Consider the following 15,068-nt stretch of genomic DNA (forward strand, 5'->3'; position numbering starts at 1 on the left):
AAAATCATAATCGATCATCGAAAATAATCGAACAACCTTTTTCGATCAATCATCGATTATATAATCGAAACATTTATGATAACAAAGAAAATATGTACAATGCACATATCATGCTTTAATATTTATAAGAATTCCATTAATATTCTATATTTTGTGTAACTACCACTTAATCAACTGAAATAAACTAGTAACTCATGCTTATGTTCATCTTTGAGTAAAATATTTTAATCAAATAAATTCATTATATCTATGAAATTATTATGTCTCAATCCAATAAAGGAATGAATAAGCTATGTATTGGAACAAGAGAAGTTGGTCATTAATAAAAATGCCAGGTTTTTTTAATGTCGTATACTTATATTGTAACCATTTTTAGTTTAGTGTGTAGATTAATTTTATACATATCTTCTTTGTTTGAAGTCAAAACATGTTTATTTCATATTTACAAATAGACTGTGTAGCAATTTTCTAATTTCAAATTTGAGCATAGTATGTCTGTAAACTAGAATGCCTCACTGTCAACTATTAACCTCATGGTCACCAGTATGCTTTCTCATTCATTTTAATGAAAATTATTGGGTAAACCAAAGCTGGCTTTAATTTAAAGTGTTGTTATAATACTGTAATAAGTGAGTCACTTAAGTAACAGCAAGAAGATAAATAACCGATGATCGATTATTGAACTTTATATTCGATCATCGCTAATCGGTCCTATAAACGATCAATTATCGATTATACTCGATCATCGTTTAATCCCTATTAAAGCCCCATGTCTTGTGTAAACTGTCTGACTGAATGTTTGTATTCTAATAAAAACTAAGGTTGAAGACACTTCAAAGATAAACAAAATATATGTCAGTGTAAAAATGTTAAACAAAATATCTGTCTTTGTTAGAAATAAATAACCTGTCTTTATTAGAAATAAATAACCTGTCATTTGTAACTTTGTATTAACTTAATTATTCAAAGATAATTTATCTTCTGCAAATGGCTGCCCAAAACAGTTTCAACCAGGCATCATGTAGTTTCAAAACAGTTAAGATAAATTTGTTATGAATAGACTTGTAAAGTAACAGGAATGGTAAAAAGATAAATGTTCAGCATTAAAATGTTTCCATCTTGATTGATTCATTTCATATTATCACCATGATCACTGCAATTGCTTTTAACTTCTGTCCATGTACATATGTGTAAATGTAGTCATTGAAGAGCTGTCAAGAACTTTTCATCAATATTATTTAGATAGTGTCTGTTTCGATTTCAGGACAGACAAAATTCAAATGACATGCATAGTATTTAATATAGTCAATGCTTGCATATTCAAGCAATCTAGCCATTGCTGTTAGAGAATTAAAGTACACAGTGACACTTATTTTGCAGATGAACTCTTATGATCAAGCACTGCTATAAATATATGCCAAATAGTAGAAACAAAAAACAGTTCATAAGTTTAATAAACCTTTATTTTTACAAAATTTATAGTGCACTGCTTAGCATATATATCACACTGATTTTCCAGTGGAATCATATTCTAATTGAAAAATGTTCAGCTTGATATCAAAGCTTTGAATGCAAATTTGTGAGCTTATCAATGATTACCTCACAATATTAGTAGTAGATGATATATAATATTTTTGCTAATCTTTACTTCATAGTCATTTAATGTCCATAATGTCATATGACTATACTGTGATTCCATGAAAAACCTTATCTCTGGTGTGTTATCAGCTTTGGTATATATAGAGTATCTAGTTTTAATACTTAAAACTGCAATGAAATGTGGATATTTTACTCTGTTTCTATCATTGTGACATTAACATGTTAACAAGATCATAGTGTCAAACACCTTAAAATCATACTCTTTATACATTAAGATTTTTGTGCTGGATGTCATTCATCTTCTTCAGGATGGTACATTTGACTATTCTCAGTGGCTTATATTAAACTAATATTTCACTGTAACTGTGTGTTCTCTGATATCATTCTCAAATTAAGGAACTGGAAGATGGTAGTTGCAATAAAGGTCTTCATGGACAAATCCTCCTTCATCTTTTCCCTTTTTATCTGCAGAATGAAAAATCAATAAATATGTTGTTAATACAAGTGTAAGACACTAGAAATGATATTTACATTACATTTAATAAGCTGGTCATGATTGACAGAAACATTTCATATTTGAAGTAAATAAACATTAAAGATAAACAACAACACATATTGATCTTCTTGAATGTGAAACATGACTGTTTTTAATGTTTTATTTACTTATCAATTATCATGCAGTGAAATCCAAAAGTTATTAATATATTTTGATAATTGTTTATCTTTCCGATCTCAACTAAAAATTAATCAATTATTTTACATGTATTTACCTTTGATGTATAGATATTTCAGGATCATAGGCAGTGCAAACAGTTGATTAATGGTCCATATTGAACAACTGTATATTCTATACTTGTCATATACCTCCTTGTCTATACATCTGAAATGGTTTAATCAAATATTATATTTTTTAATTCAATCATAATTTGCTAGATACCATATTAACATGTATATATAATTGAAAAAGGAACAAGAATAAAATGGGTGGGAAAAAATATCCGAATTACTGTGCAATGTCCGAATTTTGTATAACTTTAATATACACTAGAATTAAAGTGTTTCTCCATTGTTTTTTTTCAATAAGTTAAAATGGTTTGAATTAATTTCTCACATCAGTAGTTTTAAAACAATACTAAAAGCTAAATAACTAGAATTCACTACCTTGACAAAACATCCGAAACAATTGTCACTATCCGAAAATAAACTAGTTTTATTAAACTCTATAAATCCCTCGTTTTTCCGTCAGATAATTGACCTACCTGCATTTTTTGACCCGTGCTATCCATTCCTTCAAATCTGAAGAGGACCGAAACAAATTTAACTTCTATATCCCTCGAGTTCTTCGGGTTACCTATATGCGCAACGGTAAATAAGTCTGCCGATGTACCCGGAAGTGGTAAATCGAAAGTGAAAGTAAACGAGACTTACGGGCCCTATTATACATAACATAACAAACATGTTATTCAGTCTTCTGCATATACAGTACATCAATATTTACGAGTTAAAACTAGCCAAAATAAGTAGTACTTTAATTTCTAAAGTGACACTTCAAATAATTTAATTGATATTCGTGAACATTATGCCTCAGAAACGAACACATTTTTTACTTTTTTAGAAAGGACAAACTTTGGTTTTACAACATTTAAATAATGGTTTAAGAGCATGTTAGATGATAATTACCTAAAGAAAGTAGCGGTAAATGTGAACCCATTTGTCATAAAAGTAGCAAAATGTAAACAAAGTAGCAAAATGTAAAGAAAGAAGTATTTTGACTTTCATATTAAATACTAAATCACTTGCCAAATTGCCAAAAAGCAACAGAAGAAAAAGGAAGGTAACTGGCCAATGAGTATATTTTTGGAAACTATAAAAGTACACCAGAAATAATTAGCTGTAGAAGTATTTCTGTAGCATAAGAGCCTTTAATCAAGGAGCAAGCAAGATATGTAGATATCCCTGATAAAAGGTAGTAGCATTTTGAGGCTTAATGAACCTTTAAGACAAACAGTCAAACTTTACTCATCACCTCGGAATAACAATCCCAATATAAGATAGAAACACAGGTATTTCATTTATTTAGTTGTAAAAACGCTCAGTCCATGATTTCCCGCTTGTTGTTTGTTGTCTGATACGGACGTTGTTTGCGAAGGCAAAAAAAAGAGAACAAAACAAAAACAAAAAAACATTAGAAACTGACAAAGGCATAAACGCTTTGGGTCCAACACGAGTCGGGACAATTTTCTTCATTTTTTTTATATATTTTTTTTAATACACAAATGTACTTTATTTTACAGGAAGTGACTAGATAAGTTTCAAGCTCTTATCACAATAGCTATAAAAACAAGTATCTTAAAACTTCCTTTTATATCTGCCCCTTATGGATTTGAAAAAAACAACAACAACAAACAATGAATCAACTAACTTGAAATACTTACACTTTTTGTTATTTTGAATAAATCATAAGAAGCGATTATAGGGAACTTATCTATAGCCTTTGTATGCTAAGGAGCAGCAATAATTAAATTTTGTCAACTATACGACATATTTATAAAGAGTCAATATCCGAGGTATGTGAAACCAAGACATCCATGTACTATAGCTTCAAGTAGTTCAAGCAAGCGGACAGGAAAAAGAATTGATTCTCAAAAACTTGATAAAAAGAAATGTTTAAGATATTTGCATACACGACCCGAGGCTCAAAGACTCTTTATCGTCCTGTATTGACACTGTAAAGGTCACATGGCGATGGTGAGGTTGTCCCTCCGTAAATCTGGCACAAGCGGCTAACCATGCAGATAGAACCACTGACCTTGGATAAAATCCTAATTTGAAATAATCTTATGTGTCGAGTGTATTTTAATCTACAGCGATGAGCACTCGGCTCTACTTACCCTGGCGTCAGTTGAAATAACCACATCCTTAACCAATTCATTTGAAAAGTTAGGGTATTTTTGTAGAGCTGACGAGCCACGTTTCAAGCGTCGGATAACGAAAGGGATACAACTGAAAATACTAGTAACCGAATTCTTGATTATATGGGATTTACTTTCCTTAGAACTTACTGCGCTCATCAAAAGTTTTAATGAATATTTTACTTAAATCGTTTCGGGGTCTTGTTATGCACTCACATTTTATTTTTGTTTTGATTTATCTTTCGATTATAAGGTCACTGACGTCCAACCACTTGTCCCTCGCTGCTGTGGTAATAACCCAAGTCTTTCACGTGGGGAAGCTATCCAGCTAGCTTAAAAAAGCGGCGGTTTAACTCAGGTACTCGCAAGTGCTTGAAACAATGAATGGGGTACGGGACAACCGAGGTCTTCATTCATTAGTAAAGCTGAGAACATGATGTTAATGCTGGAGTCAGAATGTCTTTCTTAAAACTATAACCATATAAATAATATTCGATGGAAAGCAATAACGTGCATATTGAAACATTCAGTTATCAGCATGTTTACTAATTAGAACAAGCAACTCTTTTATTTCCTATGGAAATCAAGTTTTTAGTAATCAAGCTTGCATCACCGTGCAAAGTTTCTTTTTCTTCTTGTTAAAGTTTTTTTTTGTTGTTGTTTTTTTTTAAGAAAGGGTTTGTGATTTTGCTTGAGTTTAGTCATTTGCCTGCATTAATCTGGTTGGTCCTACATTCTTCAAAACATTTTGTGTGTGTTTTAGTTTTATTTTAGTTCGGCGCCGGAAATTACATATGTCCGAGATCTTAGCGTCCATGCCGGTCTACTCTAGAAGTCTCATCGGGGACGTGTTTTTTCAAGCCGATCTTTCTTATCCTGTTCTTCGTTCGTTGGAGGAAAATACAATACTGGCAAAGCATCATGTTCCGTGACGGCAGCAAACAGGCGGTTAACATAAAACGGCTCTTGTTAGCGCCACCCTCCCGAGTTAGTCACGACAGGTCAACCAATCGTCTCTGGTACTTGAGACGACTTGACCTTGACCTGCCGTGTGCCTTCTCCGCGACGTGCACGCCTCGGGAGGGATTTGGAGATGAAATTCTTCATTAATTGCTTTCATTTAATTCGAGACGTCTGAACTGTCCTTGGTCCGCACATGCGCAGAAAGACAATATATTACGACTTGCTGACGCAAATTTCGTAATGTTCGATACAACATTTAAAAAGGTGCTTGTTCATATCAATTGACAGAATTATCATTATCGATTATAAATTTTCTTATAATAAAAATAATGAAATAAAAACAAGCATTGGTTCTTTGATTTTATTTTTTTCTTCTTTCTGTTTTTTTTTTCTAACTTTTCTTGCATATTATCATCACGGATTTATATTACATATAATATAAATCCGTGTTATCATAAACATTTTGATAATCAATTTTCAAAAATACAAAATGTACATACATAGTAAAAACAAAATAAAAATGCCATTTTTAAACACAAATGTACAAATAAAAAAGCAACATATATTCTCATTCAATCAAATGTGAGAATCAACATCTTGCATTATTTTACATTGTTTATTTTTATACAATTTATCTATACTAATTAAATTGTTTTTATACAATTTATCTAAACTCACTTTTATTTCAATATTAATTTCTTTGGCATAAAAATAACAAACTATCTAAAAAAGTTGCATTTATGTTTATCTAAACTATAAAAGTATAGCATTAAAAGTCGTTCACTATTGTTTTATTTTGTTTGAGTATTCTTTGTTTAATACAAAATGGTAAGTTTCTGATATGAAACAAAAATATCTAGAAGCGTTTAGCTACATTTGAAATTAAGAACTCAAACATTCAAATGCATTCAGGTCGCACCGCTAGAAGGCGCTTCTTATCGCGACCCACAAATTTATGTTTAAGTACATAGCAGACAAAAAAGTTGTCCTTGACAGCTTATCAGTTAGTCCTTGTACCTATGAGCAGACATATAAGATAAACATAAATACAGGTGCTTATCAAAGTACAATTTCCAACGTGTAAACATTATCCAGTTTTATCTGGTTCATGGCTAGCGTCAAAGTTCAATGTCAAGTTTATATTATCTTGCCATATCTGGTACATGGTGTGATTATTCACGTGTTGAATAATAATGCAATCTGTTTCAAAACCGGATACATAAAAAATGCACTATATTGCTGGCATTATACGTAACTGGTTGGTATTTTAGTTTTTGGACAGTTTTATCCTGCGCAATACCAATTTTCGGTTTTCTGTTAAACGACCTATTCATTTTAACGAATTACCAGTTACAGTAGCAAGACTGGACCAGCCGCTTTTAAAACACAAGAATTGGACCTTTGTGTTCATTTTTCCATTGTGTTAAAAACATACTTATGATTATTTCCACATTTTCCCTTAGGGTTTAATGGATGAAACTAAGCAAATTTAAGCTTAAGTTCTTGTCCAATCATTGGAGAATGAAGTTTTAATCCATGAGAATTTCAAGTGATATTTTCAACCATGCGAAAATGTCCGCGTTCGTTGTTGTTGTTCTCGTTTGAATTTCAACACTGGACTACTGTTGTTGTTTTGGTCAGACAGGTCTTTAACAAACATCTCAGTTTCCTCAACCCTGAACATAGCTGACTTCACTGAAAATAAAGCAGAAAGGTTTTCATTATTTGATATTTTTGTTTATAAATTTGTCAAAGTGGCTGAACAGATTTTATTAAAATTTACATGTATAAAATCTATCTTAAGAAGCAGGTAAATAACACAGCTGTTTTTTTCGATCCAGTCTTTTTAAACACTGAGATCATAATATGAACAAATGTTAAATATGTGAAAGTACTGACATATAATTAAATGTTGGTAAAAAAAACACTTTTATAACAAGGGTGCCATAGTCACAAAATACGCCCGTTTACGAAAAAGCTTTAGATGGAGATGGGGGCATTATGGATAAGTGTTATCTAGCAAGCAAGTTTTTATTCTTGGCACTGTGTTGTTAAATGAACCTTAAAACAAATCAATAGGGAAGATATGCACAGAATGTGTGACCTTGACCTTGGTCGCAGGGACCTGAATTTTATGCACGGCACTCAGCCTCACAATGATGAACATTTGTGCCAAATTATATTGAAATCCCTCTATGCATGTAGAAGTTTTGCTCCAGACAAGTGTTTTTCTATGAGCTCTAACTGTGACCTTCACCTTTGACCTAGAGACTTGGTTTATGTGCAGGGCACTACGTCTCATGGTGGTGAACAATTCTATAAAAGTAACATTAAAATTCCTCCATGCATGTAGAAAATATGCTCCGGACAACATCTGGATATTTAATCATCTCCAGTGACCTTGACCTTGCAAATATTAACCTAAATTAAATGTGTAACACCTGTAGTCATGATAGTTACCATTTGTGCTACAATCCATCAATAAATGATGACTAAATGGTCCCTATAACCATCTTCAAATTTGTATCTGAACTTTGACCTCTATGTGTAACCTTGACTTTGGTCGCAGGGATCTGAATTTTGCATGCGACACTCAGCCTCACAATGGTGAACATTTGTGCCAAGTTATATTGAAAACCCCCTATGAATGTAGAAGTTTTGCTCCGGACAGGCGTTTTTCAATGAGCTCTAAGTGTGACCTTGACCTTTGACCTGGAGACCTGGATCATGCATGGAGCAATACATATCATGGTGGTGAACATTTCCATAAAGTATTATAAAAATTCTTCCATACATGTAGGAGATATGCTCCAGACAAAATCTGGATATTTCACCATCTTTAGTGACCTTGACCTTGCATATATTGACCTAAAGTACATGAGTCACAGCCGTAGTCATTATAATGACCATTTGTGTTACAATCCCTCAATAAATGATGATTAAATCGTCCCTATACACATCTTCATATTTTTATCTTTTTTTAAACGGGCGTATAAAAAGTACATGTAATTTAATAACTAAAAAATTCTGATTTAAGATTTTATTCTAGGGAAATACATTTCATTACAATTCTTAATCTTTGAATGAGCTGAACTGATATTTACTTGAAAATTAAAATATAATTAAATTTCTATGAGAAAGTATTTACATTTGATAAGGTAATTACTGTATGATCTTTATGAACAAATACCAAGTCTACAGAACACCAAAGTTATCACAGTTAAGAATCTTGACCAATGAATGAAACATGTGTAAATAAATGTTACATTCTTTAGAACATACTCAAGTCCAAGAAAGAGGATTATTTTATGCCCTTTGATTAAATTCTATTTTTAGAATTGAAAGTGAAAATAGATCAAGGGGAGTAATTGTGTAAGTCATTTATGAACAAAGTAATAACTTTGTTGTCACCCTTTGATTAAATTCTATTTACAAAATCTGGATATTTCATCATCTTTAGTGACCTTGACCTTGTATATATTGACCTAAATTATATGTATCACAGCCATAGTCTTGATAATGACCATTTGTGTTACAATCCCTCAATAAATGATGACTAAATGGTCCATATACACATCTTCATATTTTTATCTGAACTTTGACCTCTATGTGTGACCTTGACCTTGGCCGCAAGGACCTGAATCTTGCACGCGACACTCCGCCTCACAATGGTGAACATTTTGCCAAGTAATATTGAATCCCTCTATACATGTGGAAGTTTTGCTCCGGACAAGCATTTTTCAATGAGCTCTAAGTGTGACCTTGACCTTTGACCTAGAGACCTGGTTCATGTGCGCGACACTGCTCCTCATAGTGGTGAACATTTATATGAAGTTTCATTAAAATCCCTCCATACATGTAGGAGATATGCTCCGGACAAAATTGGACGCCGTCCGCCCGCCCGCCCGCCCCGACCGCCCGCCAGGGGCGTTCCCATAATACGTCCCGTTTTTCAAACGGGCGTATAAAAATGATATTTGTTTCCAGTAACATTTTAAGTGTCATTTATATTTTGTATAACACTGTATTGAAGAGAATTCACCATTAGATTCTACTAGTTCCTTAACATATAAAATAAACAAAACATAATGGACTCAACAAAAAACAAGCGTCTACTTCTTTACCTAATTATGTATAATTTCAATGACCATGATCAAGCAAAGTGAATTTAAGAGCAAACCTATTGTAAAAATAATACTATGACCACAGCAGATTTCGTACAGGAAAGAAAAGATTTAAAAGGTCAAGACAAACAAGTATATATCTTTATAATTATTAATGTATAACAATATTAAAAAAATGGTCTCACCTGGTGATAATATTTTAGATGCTGCGTAGCTCAACAAACGTGCTACTATAAACAGGATAACAGCATAAAACCCACATATCAGTAGTAAAATCAGACCCTTGGACTCGAACCCATTATTTTTCTGCATGTCGGTTCCTCGTGACGTCATTCTTATGCTGCCTGTTGGGTTGCTGTAACACCGCACTTTCAATGTTTCAAAATCTGGGGACATTGGTAGTTTACCTTCTACAACTGTAAATAAAAAAATATGTTTCTGTAAAATTCATATATAATTAAACTGATAAATGATACAAAATATGAAAGGAAGAGCAACGTGAAACAACCCACTATCCAAACTTGGTACCAGAAGAGTATTAACTTACACGTGCAGAGTTGCATCGTATAAATCAGAAATCAATCAAAATAAACAAACAAAATAGTCCGATGAGACGTCCTGAGACCCTCATTTCTAATGGTTTAGGTTCTTCTAACAAACCATTCACACCAATTTTTCTAACCAATTAAACAGGTAATTAAACCCTCTGTAACTTTAATGCAAGAACAACAACACTGCTTAATCTGTTAATCTGTTTATTATCCGGTGCATATTACATTAATAGTTATTATACGGAAGTGTAATATATTACAAATCAGTGCATTTTCACGAAAAGGGACATTTCGATCAATATATAAAATATACCTTCATTTAGAATATGTACATATATGGTAATAATACGATTATATATGGAATGAATTATCAACGAAACTATTTCATCATCCGAAACGTTATACATAGTAACCCCATACATCGTTACAGTAAAAAATATTTGTACATGTACTTCTACACTAGTCTACTTCTACACGTGTACTTACTGAAAATTAATAAGCAATAAAAGTAAACGTAAAATGATATGATATTTGAAAGGTATTAAATGATATTTTAATTACAAAAAGGTATAAAAAATAGTCTTTTTATAGAAAACAAAACTTATTTTACGAGCACTTTATCATCGTTTATGCATAATATGAAAAATATTGATAAATTATTCAATTAACATACCTAAAATTTAATGCTTCCAATTATCAATTCCACAATTTAGTATTAAATTGTTTATCATATCGCACTTTGTTGTGCTTTCCAAACAGCGGACTGATCAGTAATGAAAGCCCATGAAAGCAAATCGTGAATATACATGATGTGTTTACATGATTTCATCATGCAGGTTATGTAGGTCAAACTATAACTACCTATGTAGGAAAATCCCACGATTATAAATAGATCATGCGCGTGCCGCATGATATCCGTTATAATTTTCCGTTGACATTGACACAGTTAATCTATAAATAGCCTATATTTGTACCGCTGAACTGATTATGCTGTAATAATAATCTTCATTATTATGCAGTAATCTTCATTACGAAAGTAAATAATAGGACAATAACAATAGTCCACAATGCTTAAATAAAGTCTACTGTATGCCTATAAATAATTAAAAAAAAAGCCTTTGTTATAAAAATATATTTATAAAATAAAGACTAAATGTAGGTACCGGTGTATGTACTGGGTAAATTAACCTTTCACCTCATATATACGCGAAACAACGCACTTTCGACCCCCCCCCCCCTTTATTAGGCCTCAAATAGTGAAAAATTGTCCTATGTAATGAAAACTGTATATAGACATTGCATGGATGTACCATGAATGAAAACTGTATATATGAAAACTGTATATAGACATTGGATGTACCATGAATGAAAACTGTATATATAGACATTGGATGCATCATGAATGAAAACTGTATATAACCATTGGATGCATCATGAATGAAAACTGTATATAGACATTGGATGCATAATGAATGAAAACTGTATATAGACATTGGATGCATCATGAATGAAAACTGTACATAGACATTGGATGCATCATGAATGAAAACTGTACATAGACATTGGATGCATCATGAATGAAAACTGTACATAGACATTGGATGCATCATGATTGGAAACTGTACATAGACATTGGATGCATCATGATTGGAAACTGTACATAGACATTGGATGCATCATGAATGAAAACTGTATATAGACATTGGATGCATCATGAATGAAAACTGTATATAGACATTGGATGCATCATGAATGAAAACTGTACATAGACATTGGATGCATCATGAATGAAAAACTGTACATAGACATTGGATGCACCATGAATGAAAACTGTACATAGACATTGGATGCACCATGAATGAAAACTGTACATAGACATTGGATGCATCATGAATGAAAACTGTACATAGACATTGGATGCATCATGAATGAAAACTGTACATAGACATTGGATGCACCATGAATGAAAACTGTACATAGACATTGGATGCACCATGAATGAAAACTGTATATAGACATTGGATGTACCATGAATGAAAACTGTATATAGTTCTGTACATAGACATTGGATGCATCATGATTGGAAACTGTACATAGACATTGGATGCATCATGATTGGAAACTGTACATAGACATTGGATGCATCATGATTGGAAACTGTACATATGTCACAGGGTGAGAAAATTGTGCAGCCTGACCGGGACTCGAACCCGGGACCCTCGGAATACCGTTCCGCGGCTCTACCGACTGAGCTATCCGGCCGCTTACACATCTTCTCCCCTAAATAGTGAACAGTTCTGAACCGTGACACATAGACATTGGATGCACCATGAATGAAAACTGTACATAGACATTGGATGTACCATGAATGAAAACTGTACATAGACATTGGATGTACCATGAATGAAAACTGTATATAGACATTGGATGTACCATGAATGAAAACTGTATATAGACATTGGATGTACCATGAATGAAAACTGTATATAGACATTGGATGTACCATGAATGAAAACTGTATATAGACATTGGATGTACCATGAATGAAAACTGTATATAGACATTGGATGCATCATGAATGAAAACTGTATATAGACATTGGATGTACCATAAATGAAAACTGTATATAGACATTGGATGTACCATGAATGAAAACTGTATATAGACATTGGATGCATCATGAATGAAAACTGTATATAGACATTGGATGCATCATGAATGAAAACTGCACATAGACATTGGATGTACCATGAATGAAAACTGTACATAGACATTGGATGTACCATGAATGAAAACTGTACATAGACATTGGATGCATCATGATTGGAAACTGTACATAGACATTGGATGTACCATGAATGAAAACTGTACATAGACATTGGATGCATCATGATTGGAAACTGTACATAGACATTGGATGTACCATGAATGAAAACTGTACATAGACATTGGATGTACCATGAATGAAAACTGTACATAGACATTGGATGTACCATGAATGAAAACTGTACATAGACATTGGATGTACCATGAATGAAAACTGTACATAGACATTGGATGTACCATGAATGAAAACTGTACATAGACATTGGATGTACCATGAATGAAAACTGTACATAGACATTGGATGTACCATGAATGAAAACTGTACATAGACATTGGATGCACCATGAATGAAAACTATAGACATTCAGTCATGTACATTATCTAAAATAGATATTTGTAAAAAGGAAATATTTCAATAATTATTACAAAATTATTAAATAGCAACTTTATGGCTTTCTATAAAGTATGAAAAATCATCAAACCTTTTCCGCGATGAATACAATTCCTTGAATTACAAACTTTTGACATTTTACTCCCTTCCTTAATGTTAGAGTGATGTCCACCAATCGAATGTCTACAAGAAATGGCAAGGGACTTTGTATGCACTGTACATTTTATTATGTCGGAATGTCCATAAACTGGTGTAGAGGTTAATACCAGTGGTTGAGAAATCTGATATGAAGTTCAGAATATGAAATTTATGTTTTTCAGTACTTTTTTATGTATATTGAAATGAACATATTCTTCAATTAGGGTGCTTGTAACATGGTAAAAAAAATATAGCTTAATTAGTAATTAATAAACATGTCATAATTCTGGTCATAAAAGATGAAAACCTCTTAAAGGTTAGTTCCTACAAACCCGCCACTGCATTTCATTATTTCAATCTTGACTCATCAAGTATGAGTTGAAGGTCCAACTTTTATCCCCAGATGAACTTTTCACGCCACCTTTCTATATTTAAATTTGATAAATGTAATGTAAATATTGTCTGTCTGTCATTTAACTTTAGTCAAAATCACACTGGTGCAATTTTTTAACATTCTATTATGTCATGATAGATAACTGTGTTATGAAACCAAAAAAAAAAATCCCCTCTATTATATATGTGAGTCACAAGTGATAAAACCAACATAACATACATTTAATTAGTATGTATACTTGTATACTTAGTATAAATATATAGTCATTAAGATTTTAACCAGGTTATATGGTGTACATGTATGTATTTAACCTGCCATGTTTGATTACCAATTTAAAGTATCTTTGACTTTAAAAATGAAACATAAATCCACTAATTAGCAGTGGCCATGTACTAGTTTATTATATACAAGTACTTATAAATGAAATATCAAGAACTACACATATTGATGAAATAAAATGCGAATTTACATTTTCTCTATTTTCAGCGTAAAAATGCATTTTTCACTGCAGTGAAACATATTTTCCATATTTTCACTGGTGTCTTGTCAGACTACTTTCTTCTAAATAAAGCCAATACAAAAAGTTAATGGTGAAGTCTTTCAAATTGTAACATAAAAAATAAAAATGTATATAATAAACAGAAAATTCAATTCATCTTGTAGAATGAAAATTATATTATCAGATATTTACTAGCTCAGCTACTGCCGCTCATGAAATATTTATTTTCATACCACTCAATGAAAATAAATCCTGTATTTATAGAATTTTTTTTTAATATCCTCTATATATTATTAGTAATAAAGGTTAGTGTCAATTTATACGACTCAGTGTAACAGTTTCAACCATTTATACATGTATAATAGCAAATTTCCATGTTTTAGTCTTTCATATTAATTGACTCTAAAGTCCCTTTTTTGCCCCCAGATTAATCTATTTTTAACCTTTACCAAGTTAAATGTGAATTTTTTAATCTGGACAAAACCATCATTTATAAAAAAGAAAGGAAAAAGATTTTCATGTACTGACTGAATTGTGAACAGTGCATGATAAGCTGGTTGACCCCCGTCTGAACTGGTTGCATGGGTAGATTCAGTCAAAGTCAGTAGGCTACCAGTTAACAAGCACGAGAAAATCATGTCAAATTTAGTACATGAACATGTGATGCAAGT

At 32.1% G+C, this 15,068-nt stretch overlaps 1 protein-coding gene and 1 long non-coding RNA gene across 3 annotated transcripts; both read right to left on the reverse strand.

Annotated features, from left to right (window-relative positions):
- Positions 1–1,869: 1,869 nt before the first annotated feature.
- Positions 1,870–3,018, reverse strand: LOC132726201 (uncharacterized). The gene is made up of 3 exons (XR_009625159.1): positions 2,859–3,018; positions 2,370–2,479; positions 1,870–2,064 (listed from the first exon to the last, which is right to left on the reverse strand). It is a non-coding gene; the product is annotated as an uncharacterized LOC132726201 (long non-coding RNA).
- A 2,150-nt stretch (positions 3,019–5,168) lies between these two features.
- LOC132726200 (uncharacterized) lies at positions 5,169–13,581 on the reverse strand. 2 transcript variants are annotated; one of them, XR_009625158.1, is made up of 3 exons: positions 10,823–10,977; positions 9,784–10,014; positions 5,169–7,169 (listed from the first exon to the last, which is right to left on the reverse strand). XR_009625158.1 is itself a non-coding variant. In XM_060711477.1 (3 exons), the coding sequence occupies exons 1-3, from the start codon at positions 13,501–13,503 to the stop codon at positions 7,033–7,035; spliced, it is 414 nt and encodes a 137-aa protein (XP_060567460.1). In that variant the 5' UTR covers positions 13,504–13,581; the 3' UTR covers positions 5,169–7,032. The 2 variants fall into 2 exon arrangements, 1 of the variants encoding a protein (XP_060567460.1); XM_060711477.1 differs by lacking the exon at positions 10,823–10,977 and adding an exon at positions 13,458–13,581.
- Between the last annotated feature and the right edge of the window lie 1,487 nt (positions 13,582–15,068).

Source organism: Ruditapes philippinarum, unplaced genomic scaffold, assembly GCF_026571515.1.
Source record: "Ruditapes philippinarum isolate M1 unplaced genomic scaffold, ASM2657151v2 ctg1127_1_1_1_1, whole genome shotgun sequence".
NCBI classification, from domain to species: domain Eukaryota; kingdom Metazoa; phylum Mollusca; class Bivalvia; order Venerida; family Veneridae; genus Ruditapes; species Ruditapes philippinarum.